Source organism: Nyctibius grandis, chromosome 9 (assembly GCF_013368605.1).
Source record: "Nyctibius grandis isolate bNycGra1 chromosome 9, bNycGra1.pri, whole genome shotgun sequence".
NCBI lineage: Eukaryota > Metazoa > Chordata > Aves > Nyctibiiformes > Nyctibiidae > Nyctibius > Nyctibius grandis.
The window spans coordinates 36657957-36670307 of record NC_090666.1 but is presented as its reverse complement, the minus strand read 5'-3'; the positions used below and the strand labels follow the sequence as shown (position 1 = coordinate 36670307).

At 37.7% G+C, this 12351-nt stretch overlaps 1 protein-coding gene across 12 annotated transcripts in view; it reads right to left on the bottom strand.

The window, feature by feature from the left end:
• Nucleotides 1-137: 137 nt before the first annotated feature.
• R3HDM1 (R3H domain containing 1) overlaps nt 138-12351 on the bottom strand; it is a 54559-nt gene continuing 42345 nt past the window's right edge. For 8 of the 12 annotated variants that reach the window (XM_068407194.1, XM_068407195.1, XM_068407199.1 and 5 more), the window contains 9 exons: nt 12188-12342; nt 11459-11607; nt 9336-9439; nt 8454-8621; nt 5211-5380; nt 4848-4998; nt 3330-3412; nt 2453-2537; nt 138-1457 (listed from right to left, as the gene is read on the bottom strand). In XM_068407194.1, the coding sequence (XP_068263295.1) occupies nt 1090-1457; nt 2453-2537; nt 3330-3412; nt 4848-4998; nt 5211-5380; nt 8454-8621; nt 9336-9439; nt 11459-11607; nt 12188-12342 (1433 nt within the window). In that variant the 3' untranslated portion in view covers nt 138-1089. Of the gene's footprint in view, nt 1458-2452; nt 2538-3329; nt 3413-4847; nt 4999-5210; nt 5381-8453; nt 8622-9335; nt 9440-11458; nt 11608-12187; nt 12343-12351 lie in introns of those variants that run through there. The other 4 variants (XM_068407201.1, XM_068407202.1, XM_068407204.1 and 1 more) reach the window with 2 other exon arrangements.

Below are 12351 nucleotides of genomic sequence, written 5' to 3'. Positions count from 1 at the left end.
TTCAGAAGTCTCCTAGAAGTTTAAACAAGTGCACTGAAAAAGTTTGTGTTTGTAAACATTTATTTTCTTGAACTGAAAAAGGCTTGCATCAGCACACATTGTACAGCCTTGCAAATTACACAAATTGAAAAAAAAAGTTTGTTTCATTTATGTGCAATGAATCTTTAATGTCCAGTGAGCATCTGCAAATGATGAAAACTTCAACCATTAAAAAGGTTTCCAGCACTTACCAAACACAATTATCTTAGCGTGAAAAGGAAAAGAAAGAGAGCCATACTGGTGGGAACACAATTAAAGTGCAAACTTTTTGTCACTTGTGAAGATACATTTCAGTTTCTTCACACTTTTGCTAAAAAGAAGAAATATTAAAATGTGATTCAGTGAACAATCTTTGTAAACTATTCATATTCCCCTTTTAATAATTATTAAACTTGTTGGATCAGAAGTGAATCCTTCAAGAGTACAACCTACTTGTAATTTCTTTTGACATTGGTTGAATGACTCTCAAAAGAAAATGACCATCTAAGGAGTTAGTTACTAAAATTATATTTTTTTTTCCTAAAAAAAAAAAAAACACAAGGGACAAGGAACAGGTCAACTTGAAGCTTTGGGGTAGTTTGCTAGAAAATGTGTAATTCCTTGAAAATGGTTCTCTTTTCCCCTCCACCAATCCTCAGGTTCCTGCCTTGGAATGGACAGCTGTGTGCTGGCTGTGAAAAGGGATTATAAAATACAAATCTGAATATGGATTTTTATGAATGTTTGCTGTACAATAGAACTTTGGATCTGATACAAGAATTCAAAAATATAAAACAAAACTACTATAAAAGTAGGGGGCGTTTCAACAGCATTCCTTGTAGAAAGCTGCCTGTCTCAAAGTTGATTCCTTGCTATTGTCTGGGATTAACTCTGTATTTTTTTTTCTTCATCTTGCTGGATCACTGCGTTATTTATTCTTCAGTGGCTAATGTCATATGACAAAACATCCCAGGAGTCTCTATGAAGAGAACAGAAACCCCATAACATCAAGCCAATTAAGGAGAGGAGGACGTGGAAGTAGTAAAGGCTGAGTGTCCACTGATGTAACTGCTACTGAGAACTAGCCCTTTCCAGAACATGAAAGTCGTAGTGCTTCTTGCTTGTTCTCAGCCTGAACTTGTTCACTGAGGTACTACTTTGTTTCTTCAATGCGTTCTGAGCAGCTGACATTGTAGGGAACGTAGCTAGAACTGTGTAAGTGGAAGCCAAGTCACTGGGTTTGGATGGCTCAGTGTTCAGGCTACTGTCTCCGCTGCCACAGTAACGACGATGGTGCTGCTGCTGTGTTTGTAGACACTGCGAATCCCTTAGCCACCGAATCTTGGCACCAACTTTTAAAAGTTCTCCAAAGAGTTTTTCTGCTTCCATACGAGTTATGCCTTCTGGCAGTTCAGTAATTTCTAGAACTTTCCCCACAGCTGAAACAAGAAAAACATTGAATCTAAATTGGTCGTTGTACTTAATACAACAAACACAATGGAAAATGAGTTATTTATTTCATACTTGTATCTCCAGTTGGCTGATACCAAATACACAGGCATTCCATTTCTGGTATTTTAGAGAGCCTTTTGCTTTCCCATTTAGCACTGCTTACAGCTACAAGTGTACAAATAAAAGCTGAGAATACAATGAGGGCCCTCAAAAGAGAGAAGGAAAAATAATAACACCTAATTTTGGAGGTTTCAGAACTCACTATAGCATCTGACTGGCTTTGCCTCTTAACTCTTCAGGCATCCTGTGCTAAAAATCTAGTCTGTCTTCTCTCAAAAAATCTGCCCCAGTAAATTGTTAGAAAAAGCTGATTTATCTGTAACTTTCTGCGAAGAGTTGATAGCAGGCAACACTTGCAACAAAAATTCTTCCCAGTAAAGATGTGAAGATAGATGATGTCAGATTTTATTTGGATGACATCTTTACCAACTCCAAGGAACTAATCTGTAGATCTCCTAAGATGTCCCCCAAATCCATGTGCTTATTTATATTAGTAGGGGGCGGAAAAAAGAAGCAGCAGCAAAACTAGTTTGTGGTTTATGTTTGATTTCACATTTCATGCAAGTAAAAGGAAGCAGGGGTACGTATATTTAACATAACAATATGTCATGTAACAATATAATAGAACTTACGTCCAGTACACTGACAAACTTGCTCTTCCTTTTAGTACTGTCTAATCCTGAGCTTCTCTGGTCTTTTCTCCAGCCTTCAAAACTACGTTTTTCTCATTTATCCCCCTTCTTCCCCTCCCTCCAAATCAAGTCTTCCTCTCCATCCTTATGTTCCCAGTGTTTGCAATGTCCCTTTCTGTCCCATAACTCTTCATTCAGGGCCTTTTCTCACCTGTGCTTTTCTTGTTAATTCCCAGCCCATCACCATAATTAATTTTTCCTGAGGACTGTGTCAATCAGCAATTCCATACCTGGTTCTCCTGCACCAAGATCCACTGAAGCAGCCTTCTTTGCTGGTTTCTTTCCCCTGTTTCCATGTCTGTTTCCAGGTTGACACTGCAAAGATTGACATAAATGATGTCCATTAATGACAATGCACCAGTATCTTAACAATTGTAGGTTAGCTCAGTGAGAAACAGTGCAGAGGAATATCTGGAAAATAACCTGCGCTACCACGGTACAGAAAAGATTTTCATGTCTAATATTAGTCTTGGAGGTTAGCAATCCTGCAGTCAGGCACATTCAGTCCTTGGCTTCAGAAGAAAGGGAGGAAATTATATAAAAAGAAACCCCACCTTTAATCTTCTTGGAATACCACCCCCCACCCCAATCCATCACATCATCTGGCTGATCTCGGGTAGAACTGAGTAAGGTAGAGGTAGGGGGTCTGTGTGTCTGTCCCAAAAATTAAATAGATGACAAAACTCTTTAGCTTTGCTAACACTAATATTTTGGGTTTGTTTTTCTTATATGAAACAAACCTATTGTTTAGAAACACCCACATGTATTTTCTGGGTTTTTTTGAAATTGTTATTCAAATAAAATCCTTTCAGGAAACCTTCTCTCTGTGATTTTTGGAACTGCTGGCAAATTGCTTTTTAAAAAAAATCCATAATCTACACTGTGCCTAAAGCTAAATTTCAGGAAAATGTTTCTCACTTTCTTTTTTTTAACACAACAAAAACAATGGAAAGTATCAACACAGAATCAAACTGTTACTGGAAAGCCAGCACCTTCCATTCAATTACATTTCTAAGGCATTAACACATTCCCCTATTCATGGTGGTTATAACGGTAGTCCTGAATTGGCTTTTTTCAGTGTTGCCAGGAGATTGTTCTCTTTAATACCTGTTGGCTTGTTACTTGTCCACGTAACAAAGATGGTGGATTGTATTGCAGGGGTTGGCCAAGCAACGGGTATCTGGCATCTCCTTAAAGAGAAAGGTAATTAGAAGGGTTTTGCTGTTACACATCATAAAAGCAACTTGGAGGAAGACCTCCTGTATCTTACACAGAGGAGAAAGCAGAAGAACTATGTACAAAGTAGTGTATTTGGCTAGGCTAACAACTAAGATTTGGCACAAATAAATACACGTCATTCAGTCAAGTACTGATCACAAGGTGAAAAGGTACAAGCTTGCTTGCATTTAAGGATTACACTGAAAAACACACTAAACATTTTTCTTCATTGCAGTCTTATCGAAATCCTCTCATTTCAGAATGAGCTTAATAAGGCTAAAGCTCCTCTCAGTGGACTAATTTAATAATTTTCATGGTTGTATCCCTGACTAGAGCCAGGTACATCTTCACATTCCCATTTGCTCTAAGGATCCACAAAGACAATGGAATAGAAGTTTTCAGTAATCGCAGAAGATGACGGAAGCTGAGAGGTATTCTTTGCAATAGGCAACCTGGAATTTTTACAACATCGGAATACAAAGCAATGACAAAGATTATCCAGCAGATAAGACAGAGACAGATAAGAAAATAAGGTTTTCTTTATCAGTAAGGAAGACACACAGAATTTTCTGTAAGTTTTGCTTTAAAGTAAATCTTTCTGTAAAATAGACCCATTAATTCTGAGTTTGGGAACTATACGAGGACATCTCACTGACAAAAGGTTTTTTGATCATTTGTTTTTTAAATGTTATCAACTATCACATCTCAGTGAAAACTCGCTATTTTCTGTTCTTCTGTTAACATGGCAGCAGGGGACTGAAATTCTTCTACAAGGAATTTTTTCTGTCTTTGTGTGGGTACTATCTGGAATACTAATTGAAGTAGCAACAGTATTGGCCAAAGGCTCTAGTCCCATCATGCTAGTTTTTCTACAAAGGAATGAAGAATTCTCTCTTAGGCAGTGGTTTGATTCAGTGCATCGTCAACTAATAAGTGTGTTTGGCAGAACATTCATCTCAACATCACATTTCTGTATCCTTTCCCCCAAAAGACAATGTGCCCACCTAATGTATGAAGATGAGCTAGTCCCACATTATTTATTTTATCTTTGTAGCTCAAAAATTATATCCTTTGTGACGGTGTGTCAAGTTCTTGATTTATGGTTAAAACTTGAAGCTAAATTATATCAATCACTTTATTAATATTTTCAGTGCTGAAATGTGGAATTTCACATATGAAAAGTGCGTCATAGAAGCCCTCACAATAACAAGATGAAAAGCTTTTGAGAATACGGGGGACGGTACCAGTGCAGAGAGATAAGGTGAAGTTTTATGTGATGCTTGAGTGGGTAATTTTGATGATCCTGCTTTAACAGCATTACAGTTCATCAGAAAATCCTCATGTAACTTGTATTTTAAAACACTCAAATAGAAAACATACAAATGTTTTAGTTAACTAAAAATATACCTTGTCCAGGGACAAAAGGTCTAGAAAACTGGGACACAATAGAAAGAGGTGTTAATGTGGGACGGATGTTCTTCATGTTTGATAGCTGAGCTGGTGCTGGTGATTGGGCCGGTGAGGTGACAGGACTACCTAGTTGAGGACTATGCTGCAGCTGGAATAAACAACAAGTTAGTGTTTTTAAAAAGTACCTACAAGCTAAACACCACCTACAGCATTCAAAGACTGACGTAAAGTTAAAATAGCTATATTAAGTATTATCAGAGCAGATTTTTATTCCCCAAAAAGAACTTTTGAAAGAAGATGCAAAGATGCAATTTATGCAAATCTTAAGTCATCCTAGAAAAGAAAACACAAGTTTCATACCTGTGCAGCACTGTCTAAAGTGCTAAGTTCTGTGGACTTCTGCCCCCTTTGATGATCACAGTAATATTTATTCTGTTTCCATTGTGGAGGTGAATGGTTCCGAGGCTGAGGATTGTTAGGTATGTTTAGCTGCATCATTACTACTCCTCCACCTGGTGGTGGTGCTACTGCTACAAGACAAGAAATCAGTAGGATACAGTTAGTTCATCATACATTTCCATTTTCATTTTAGCAGAACAAACATGAATTACAAAAACAAAACAGGGAAATAACATAACCACTGTTCTGCTAAATAAGCTGCTGAATTCTAGGAAACTAGAGCAGCATCTTGTGTACAATTATATTCTCACTATCGGATCAATCTGTGATAGTTAACTTAGAGAGGGCTTCCCACAACTAGGAGGTAGTGGAACCACTGAAACTCATTATTGAGAATATTTTTGAAAGAAGCCATTCTATTTGATAGTAGTTGAAAGTATTCAACATTCACTGTAGTTACTGTCAGAGGGATGTGTTGAAGAACACGTGATATTAAGCAAGAATATGCTTTATTTAAAAATAGAAGTTACCTAATTAGTTTTACATGCTATACAGCAATACAGACTCAAAATGTTTTCTCTGATATGATGACATACATAGGAAAGACTGGGAATCAATTTTCAGTCGGAGGCAAAATTACTCTCATTTGCAAGTCCTATACAGGAATGTTTTTCTGGGCAGAGGCTGCAAATGGATCCCTGCATCCTGTACCACTCAGCTACTGCGGTAGCTGCAGCAATGCCCAAGTCAGGGCAGAACAGCTGAACAGCCAGCGCTGTTCCGTAAGGTTTCACATGAGGAGCTGTGACGAGAGGCTGCCCGAGAGAGAAGCGGTCTTCCCCCTTTGACCTGGCTCTGCCCCAGGTAGTTTATATAACGTCCTGTTTACTTGTAAATGGTTGTTTGCAATTTCCTTCTCTGCTTTACCCACTGTTTATAGCATTTCTCAGAAACCACGGTTCAAACACATGGTTTAAACATCATTTAATCATCCACCTTTAAAGAAGGAGTCTACAATCTTCTCAATTTACTACCTACGCCGTAGCATCAGTTAGGAGCAGTCAGATACAGATTATAAAATGCATTCATCTTGTATTTTTTAAAATGGGCTATTGTTTCCACTACCCCTGGGCTCCACAAAAAGAACCAGACTCCTTCAAAAAGGAAACCAAACAATGTAGAATAATGTACTCATAATACTAAAACTATATTAGCTTTTGTAAATTGTATTCTGAAATATTTACTATATTGATATTTATAAAAATAAATGAAGTAATATTAGCAATGTTTTCACATCTATAATGGCAAAAAGTTCTACCCATGTGATACAGATTGAAGTGGAAGCATCAGATATCTGGCCAACTTTAGCAGAGGTTATAAATATAGAAGTCCCTCCTCTGTCCCTGTAAGAGCTACATTGCGAATATTTCTGTGTTGTTGCACAGCAAAATAAAATATAATTCTGTTTATTGGTATCTACTACATAAGCAGAATAGTAGTAGTAACACAACAGCTTCTACGTGGTAAAGCCATAAACTTACGTAATCCCTGTATGTAAACCCGAGATGTACCAGACAGGCATCTATAGACACACTACACTTTACACAAGAAAATGGTTTTCATTTTAATATCTTAATGCATGTATTTATAAATATTAATGATACTTATTTACATCTTACTGTTTTATAATACTATAGCATTTTATTCTGCAGCACTTTAGCATACTCTTTTGACTTATCTGTGAGAACTGAACTCCCAACAAAAAAAGTCTTGTCTTTCGAAACCATCTACAGCACCATTTCTAAAAAAGTGTCACAATCTGAAAATGCTGTTTAAACTACGAAAGAAAACTTTGTACATCCAGAAAGACTCGTTCTTTCTACTACTTCTAGTTCCACAGCACTTCAGTAAATGAAAATAAAAGGAATTCTTTTCCTAAACAAGCATCCTGACAAAACGAAGTGTCATAAAATGCATAAGTCAGTTTGCAGACACTTTATCACCTGAGAAGGGAAACCCAGAAGAACTCCTTGAAAGGCTCCCCAGATTTGCAGTCTGGTCCTCTAACTTTTTCAAATGAAAGGAAACCATCTGCTTGCCTGCGTATGTCCTCATTGTCCTTACCTCACCGGCCTCATTTCATCATCTCAGTATCACTTACTGAAAAGCATGCTTTTCTTTATTCTCTCGAAATTTGTTCTCCCTATCTCATAGAGGGCTTCCCCCTTCCCCACACGTCTTTAAATCACAGTTTAACAGGTTTGAACCGGGCCTTCAAAACTGCATAAAACCAGCACTGCCAGGATAGATTAGGAGGGAAGAACAAACTAGTGCGAGGCCGATTTTAGACATCCTGCAATGACAGTCTTCCAGAATTAAAGCCAAACAAACTTGAAGCAAAATGGAAACAATCCCAAACTGGCCCATGAACTATAATACCCTGCTAATCCAGCTATCTTGCCACTTAACTGCATGTTATCTATTTACTAATAAACAGGCTCTAAAAATATCTTAAAGATAAATGTTTGTAAGAAACGCCACATCTATAATGGAATCTAGGTCGTTGACCTAGGGTTGTTTAATCTATTGCTTACTTGCAAAATACTGAGATAGCAGTATCTGAGATTACCCCTTCTTGACCAACCAAACCTCTTACCTATCAAATTCCCTATCGGTAAAAGACAGACAGTACCACTCTGATCACAGGATTGTTCTGTAACCTCTTGTTTGGACGCTAACCCTAGTGCTTGTATTTTCCTGACCAGCCCATCAATCTTCTGGTTGGAAATTCAGAGTTTTTAAGTGTTTGGATATGAACATTTATAAACATTTAATGGATGTGACAGGCTCTATGTCACCACTGTTTTCACATGCCATTGAGGCTGCTATTTCTACACCTTCTAAAAATTACCCAAATATTTTCTAGATCAAAACATTCCAAACCTGATTTATATGCTTCTGCTAAGTGGTATCTGCTGCAGGCTGCCTCCAGGCTGCCCCATTAACTTGGCTATTGTTTCACTGAAGTTCCAAGTTGTCATTTTAAAAGTTACAATAATAGCAATTGAAGAATTATGAAAAAAGTATTTGCAGAGATGGCACTCAGGTTGCAGTTGTTCTAGCAGTTAGCCATGAAATCAATTGGATAATTTACAGCAGACTTCTAGACAGAATGGCTTAGATGAAAATCCCAATAAAATATACCTTTTATTGGCTGCATGATGGAAAGACCAGTGGGCGAACTTTTACATGATGAGGGTGGAGACACTATGCTGTAGTGCACAATGGAAGCAGCCTGTTGTGGCTTTGACTTTGATGAAGGTGGCAATAATGTAGGAGGTGATGGCTTCTGAGTTGAATGGTTGCTATAAACTATGAAAGTAAAAGCAGTGAATAAGGCTACCATAAAAACAAAACCGACACACCCCATGCAGTTTGTGGTACTTCATTTAGCTTTTCAGCAGGTCCAACAGCTACCTCTTCTCTCTATCCAAAAACAAAACCGACACACCCCATGCAGTTTGTGGTACTTCATTTAGCTTTTCAGCAGGTCCAAAAGCTACCTCTTCTCTCTATCCAAACCCAGAACACTTAGTTTTCACCTTCTTCTCAGGAACCCTTAAGAAAATCACTGCTCCTACTCCATTAAGTGAAATCTAGAATGCTTCTTGAGTAGAAGAGCCAAGTATACTGCTTCCAAAATGTACCTTGCTCGTTCTATCAAATGTAAACCCAAATCTCAAAACTTTCAGACCCATGTAGCTATTCAGGAAAAGATGGAAGTCGTTCTGCTGGCAATGTATAGTTCTCATGTCTGCCTCAACTCACAACCAGACATGCAAGGCATTATGAAGTATGTTACTGAATTCTAAAAATTAACTTTAGAGCTTTCAATGATAAACAAATTGAGATGTCAAGTTGTCAAGTTACCCTGCCCCCAATATAACTTCACAAATGGAACACAGAAGGCAATATAATACAGTAGTTAATTCCAGATCAAACCCTTAATAGCAAATATCCAATCACCCAGCATAATAACAGCTAGACATTTTTCAAGTCTTTCAGTAAAAACTTTATTCCCCCAACCTGCACACTGCTGTCCTTGAAGCTGCTGTGAGTTGCATGGTGATGATGTTCTGGGAAATTGTATCTGCTCTGATCCAGGAGGCTGCAAATATCCTACTGATGAACTGTAATAATAATAACAAAAAAAGACTATGACTAACAGGCATTTATGCTACACTCATTTATTTAATCATGACTGCTGCATTTGCTGTCTACAGGTACTGCAAATCACTGAGATTTTGTTAATTTTAAAATCACTAATATTCCCACCCACCCCCAAATCTACTCATTCTTCAGAAGACTGAAGTTTCACATCTCTTCCTTGGCAAATACTTATGCCCTGCATACATCAGGAAGCTGTACTAATTCACCTGTTTTGATATACTATTTTTGTGTCGATAGTGCTGCATCAGTATAAGGACATGTAGAATAATAATAAAAAGACAATTTGTTGTCTTGCCCAATTAACCATAATTAGGTCTCAGTTAAATGACCACCACAGAACCTGTCATAAGGATTTCAGATGCAGTCCCTCAGGTGCAGGCTGGCCCCACACAGCTGAGCCAGCTTACTCAGCACACCAAACCAGCACACCTCTGCTTCAGTGTTAAGTAACACTGTTTAAAGAGATGATCGCCTTTCCATGGCTTTACCAAATAGGGTGTGGGAAAAGGAAGATGACTCCAGGAGATAAACAACCTTTCATTTGCTTGTAATATGTATGAAAAGGATAACTTTAGAAGTTTATTTATATCAGGTATTTTTCAGGGCATTCAAGGGAGAAACAGGTAAGTAACAGACATAGGCAAGTTCTATCATACCACTAACTGATCATACTGCAGAGCCAGAACATCAGGTTGGTGGACCATAATCAGAATGGTGCCTATAGAATCCTGTACTTCATTTCTGTACTAACAGATGAAGTAAACATTCTGAGGGAACAGGAAAACAATATTTTATTACTTCAAATTGTGAAAAAAAAAAAAAGTAGGTGTAATCCTGTTGGATGTCCCATTTTTATCTATGTCATCAGAAGTTTGTTCCATCCTTTGTCCCACAGTTCAATACATAATTTTAATTTAAAGATTCCCTTTCATTAAAGCAGACAAAACTCGGTGAAAACTAAACCAGATGGGTTTATATCTGCATGGGATGCGTGCTCTCACACAGCTTCTCACCTGTCTACTGATTTTAGTTGTCAATAGTGACCTGTAGGTTTGAGACTACTCAGCTCCTGCAGAAGAGTGTTCTGCTTTCCTTGTCAAAGCGCTGCAGCATAACTATTTTGATAAAAGCAAGATGCTGTCATAGTTGCTAGCCTGCTCTGAATGCCTAACAAATGTCTCCCTGTTCAAGAGAGGGACATTCTAAATGACACAGCAGATCAAGCAACAACACTTACTTCAAAGAGTCTGGGATTATGTCTACCTCTGACTTCACTGAACCTCAAATATAATTGCAGAAGAAAAGGATAAAAATAACCTTCTGATACAAAGAACAAGAATTCAGATTTAAGTAGATGAAGCCATGCAGCGATGACACAAATACTATTCAAGTCTGTGCACTCACAAAAGGATGAGGCAAACTTCATACTGTTGCTGCTTGTTTAAAAGCTGCAAGCAAGGTATTTTTAAATGCTGCACATTTGTAAGTTCAAAAAGAAAAATTTGTAACAAGCATTAATCCTAATGAATTCTTTTAGGCATCTGCCTGTCTGTCCTCTCAAATACTCAAAGTGTGTTGGGGATACAGATGTATACACAGGGACGTCTGTACAGGTAGACCAATTTGCTGTTACCAAGGTACGTTAAAAAGAAAGTTATTTATCAAACAAAAGCTGAGCACAGGAAAAAGTTCCTATACATAAAAGGAATGCAGAAAACTTAAGATGTGGAATTGTAGTAAAGTATTGCTGAAAGTGATATGGAAACAATGTTTTCCAGTCTAACAAGTATGTCCCAGTTAAAGCAGTACTGGTTGTTTTAGTTAATTGCATAAGAGCAAAAATAAATAGATCATAAAGTGTCTGTAAGGCTGCCTTTAAAATACATTTTCATATATGCAATACTATTGCAGATCCTCTCAGTTATTACACGGCAATTAAGCCTAGTTGCTGAGAAATCAAATAAGTGAGTTAAACTCACCTTAAATTATTCTGTTGACCTGAGGGAATGACACTGTAGTAAACTGGCAGTCCTGTTGTGGGCAATCCTTGATTTGACTGACTGGGAATTATAACAGGCTGTTGATATGTCTGCTGGGGCACTGCTTGGGAACCTTGAGGCACCGAAACCTAAAATTGAGAACACATTAAGATAAGATTTTCTTCTGCAGACAATGTTTCTTTCTGCCTCTTGACCATCACCTAGTTTATATAAAAATTAAAAAAAAACCCGCAAAATCAAAAAACAAACCAACCAACCAAACAAAACCCCAAAACAAAACCAGAAACTGAACGATCTGCTGTAGTTCTCCACCAGACTAGTGATAACAGTTGTTGAAATAATAGTGCTTTATTAAAAAGAAAAAAAACTTTTTATCTTCTTCCTCAAAAACGGAAATGTTGTTTCCAAGGGACTCCATCAATTAACAAGAGCTTTTCTGTACAATAAAAAGCAGGGTGGTGGGGAGGGAAATCTTATGAGCTTTTCTTTCCCCATCCTCTGAATCACAGTTAACACAGCACTTGGCTTCCAACAGGACTAGAACTTGTACACCTGTGACAGATTTTCTTCTCACTTCAGTTGGGGGGTTGTTTGTTTGTTAATTTCTATCCCCAAAGTCACCTTTGACACCTGCTTGCAATGCACTTAAAAAAAAAATCATTCAGACACACAGAAAAGTGACTGAAAAGTTATGAATAAATTACCCACCTGATAAGATGGCACTGAAGGATATGGAACAATCACACCTTGAATTTGATTCCCAACGTTGTTGTGCTGGCCACTAACTAGATTTTGATTCTGAGACTGCTGAACTCCAACTAAACCCTGGTAGTTTTGCTGCTGGTTAGGCAAAACCTGGTAACCTGAAATTA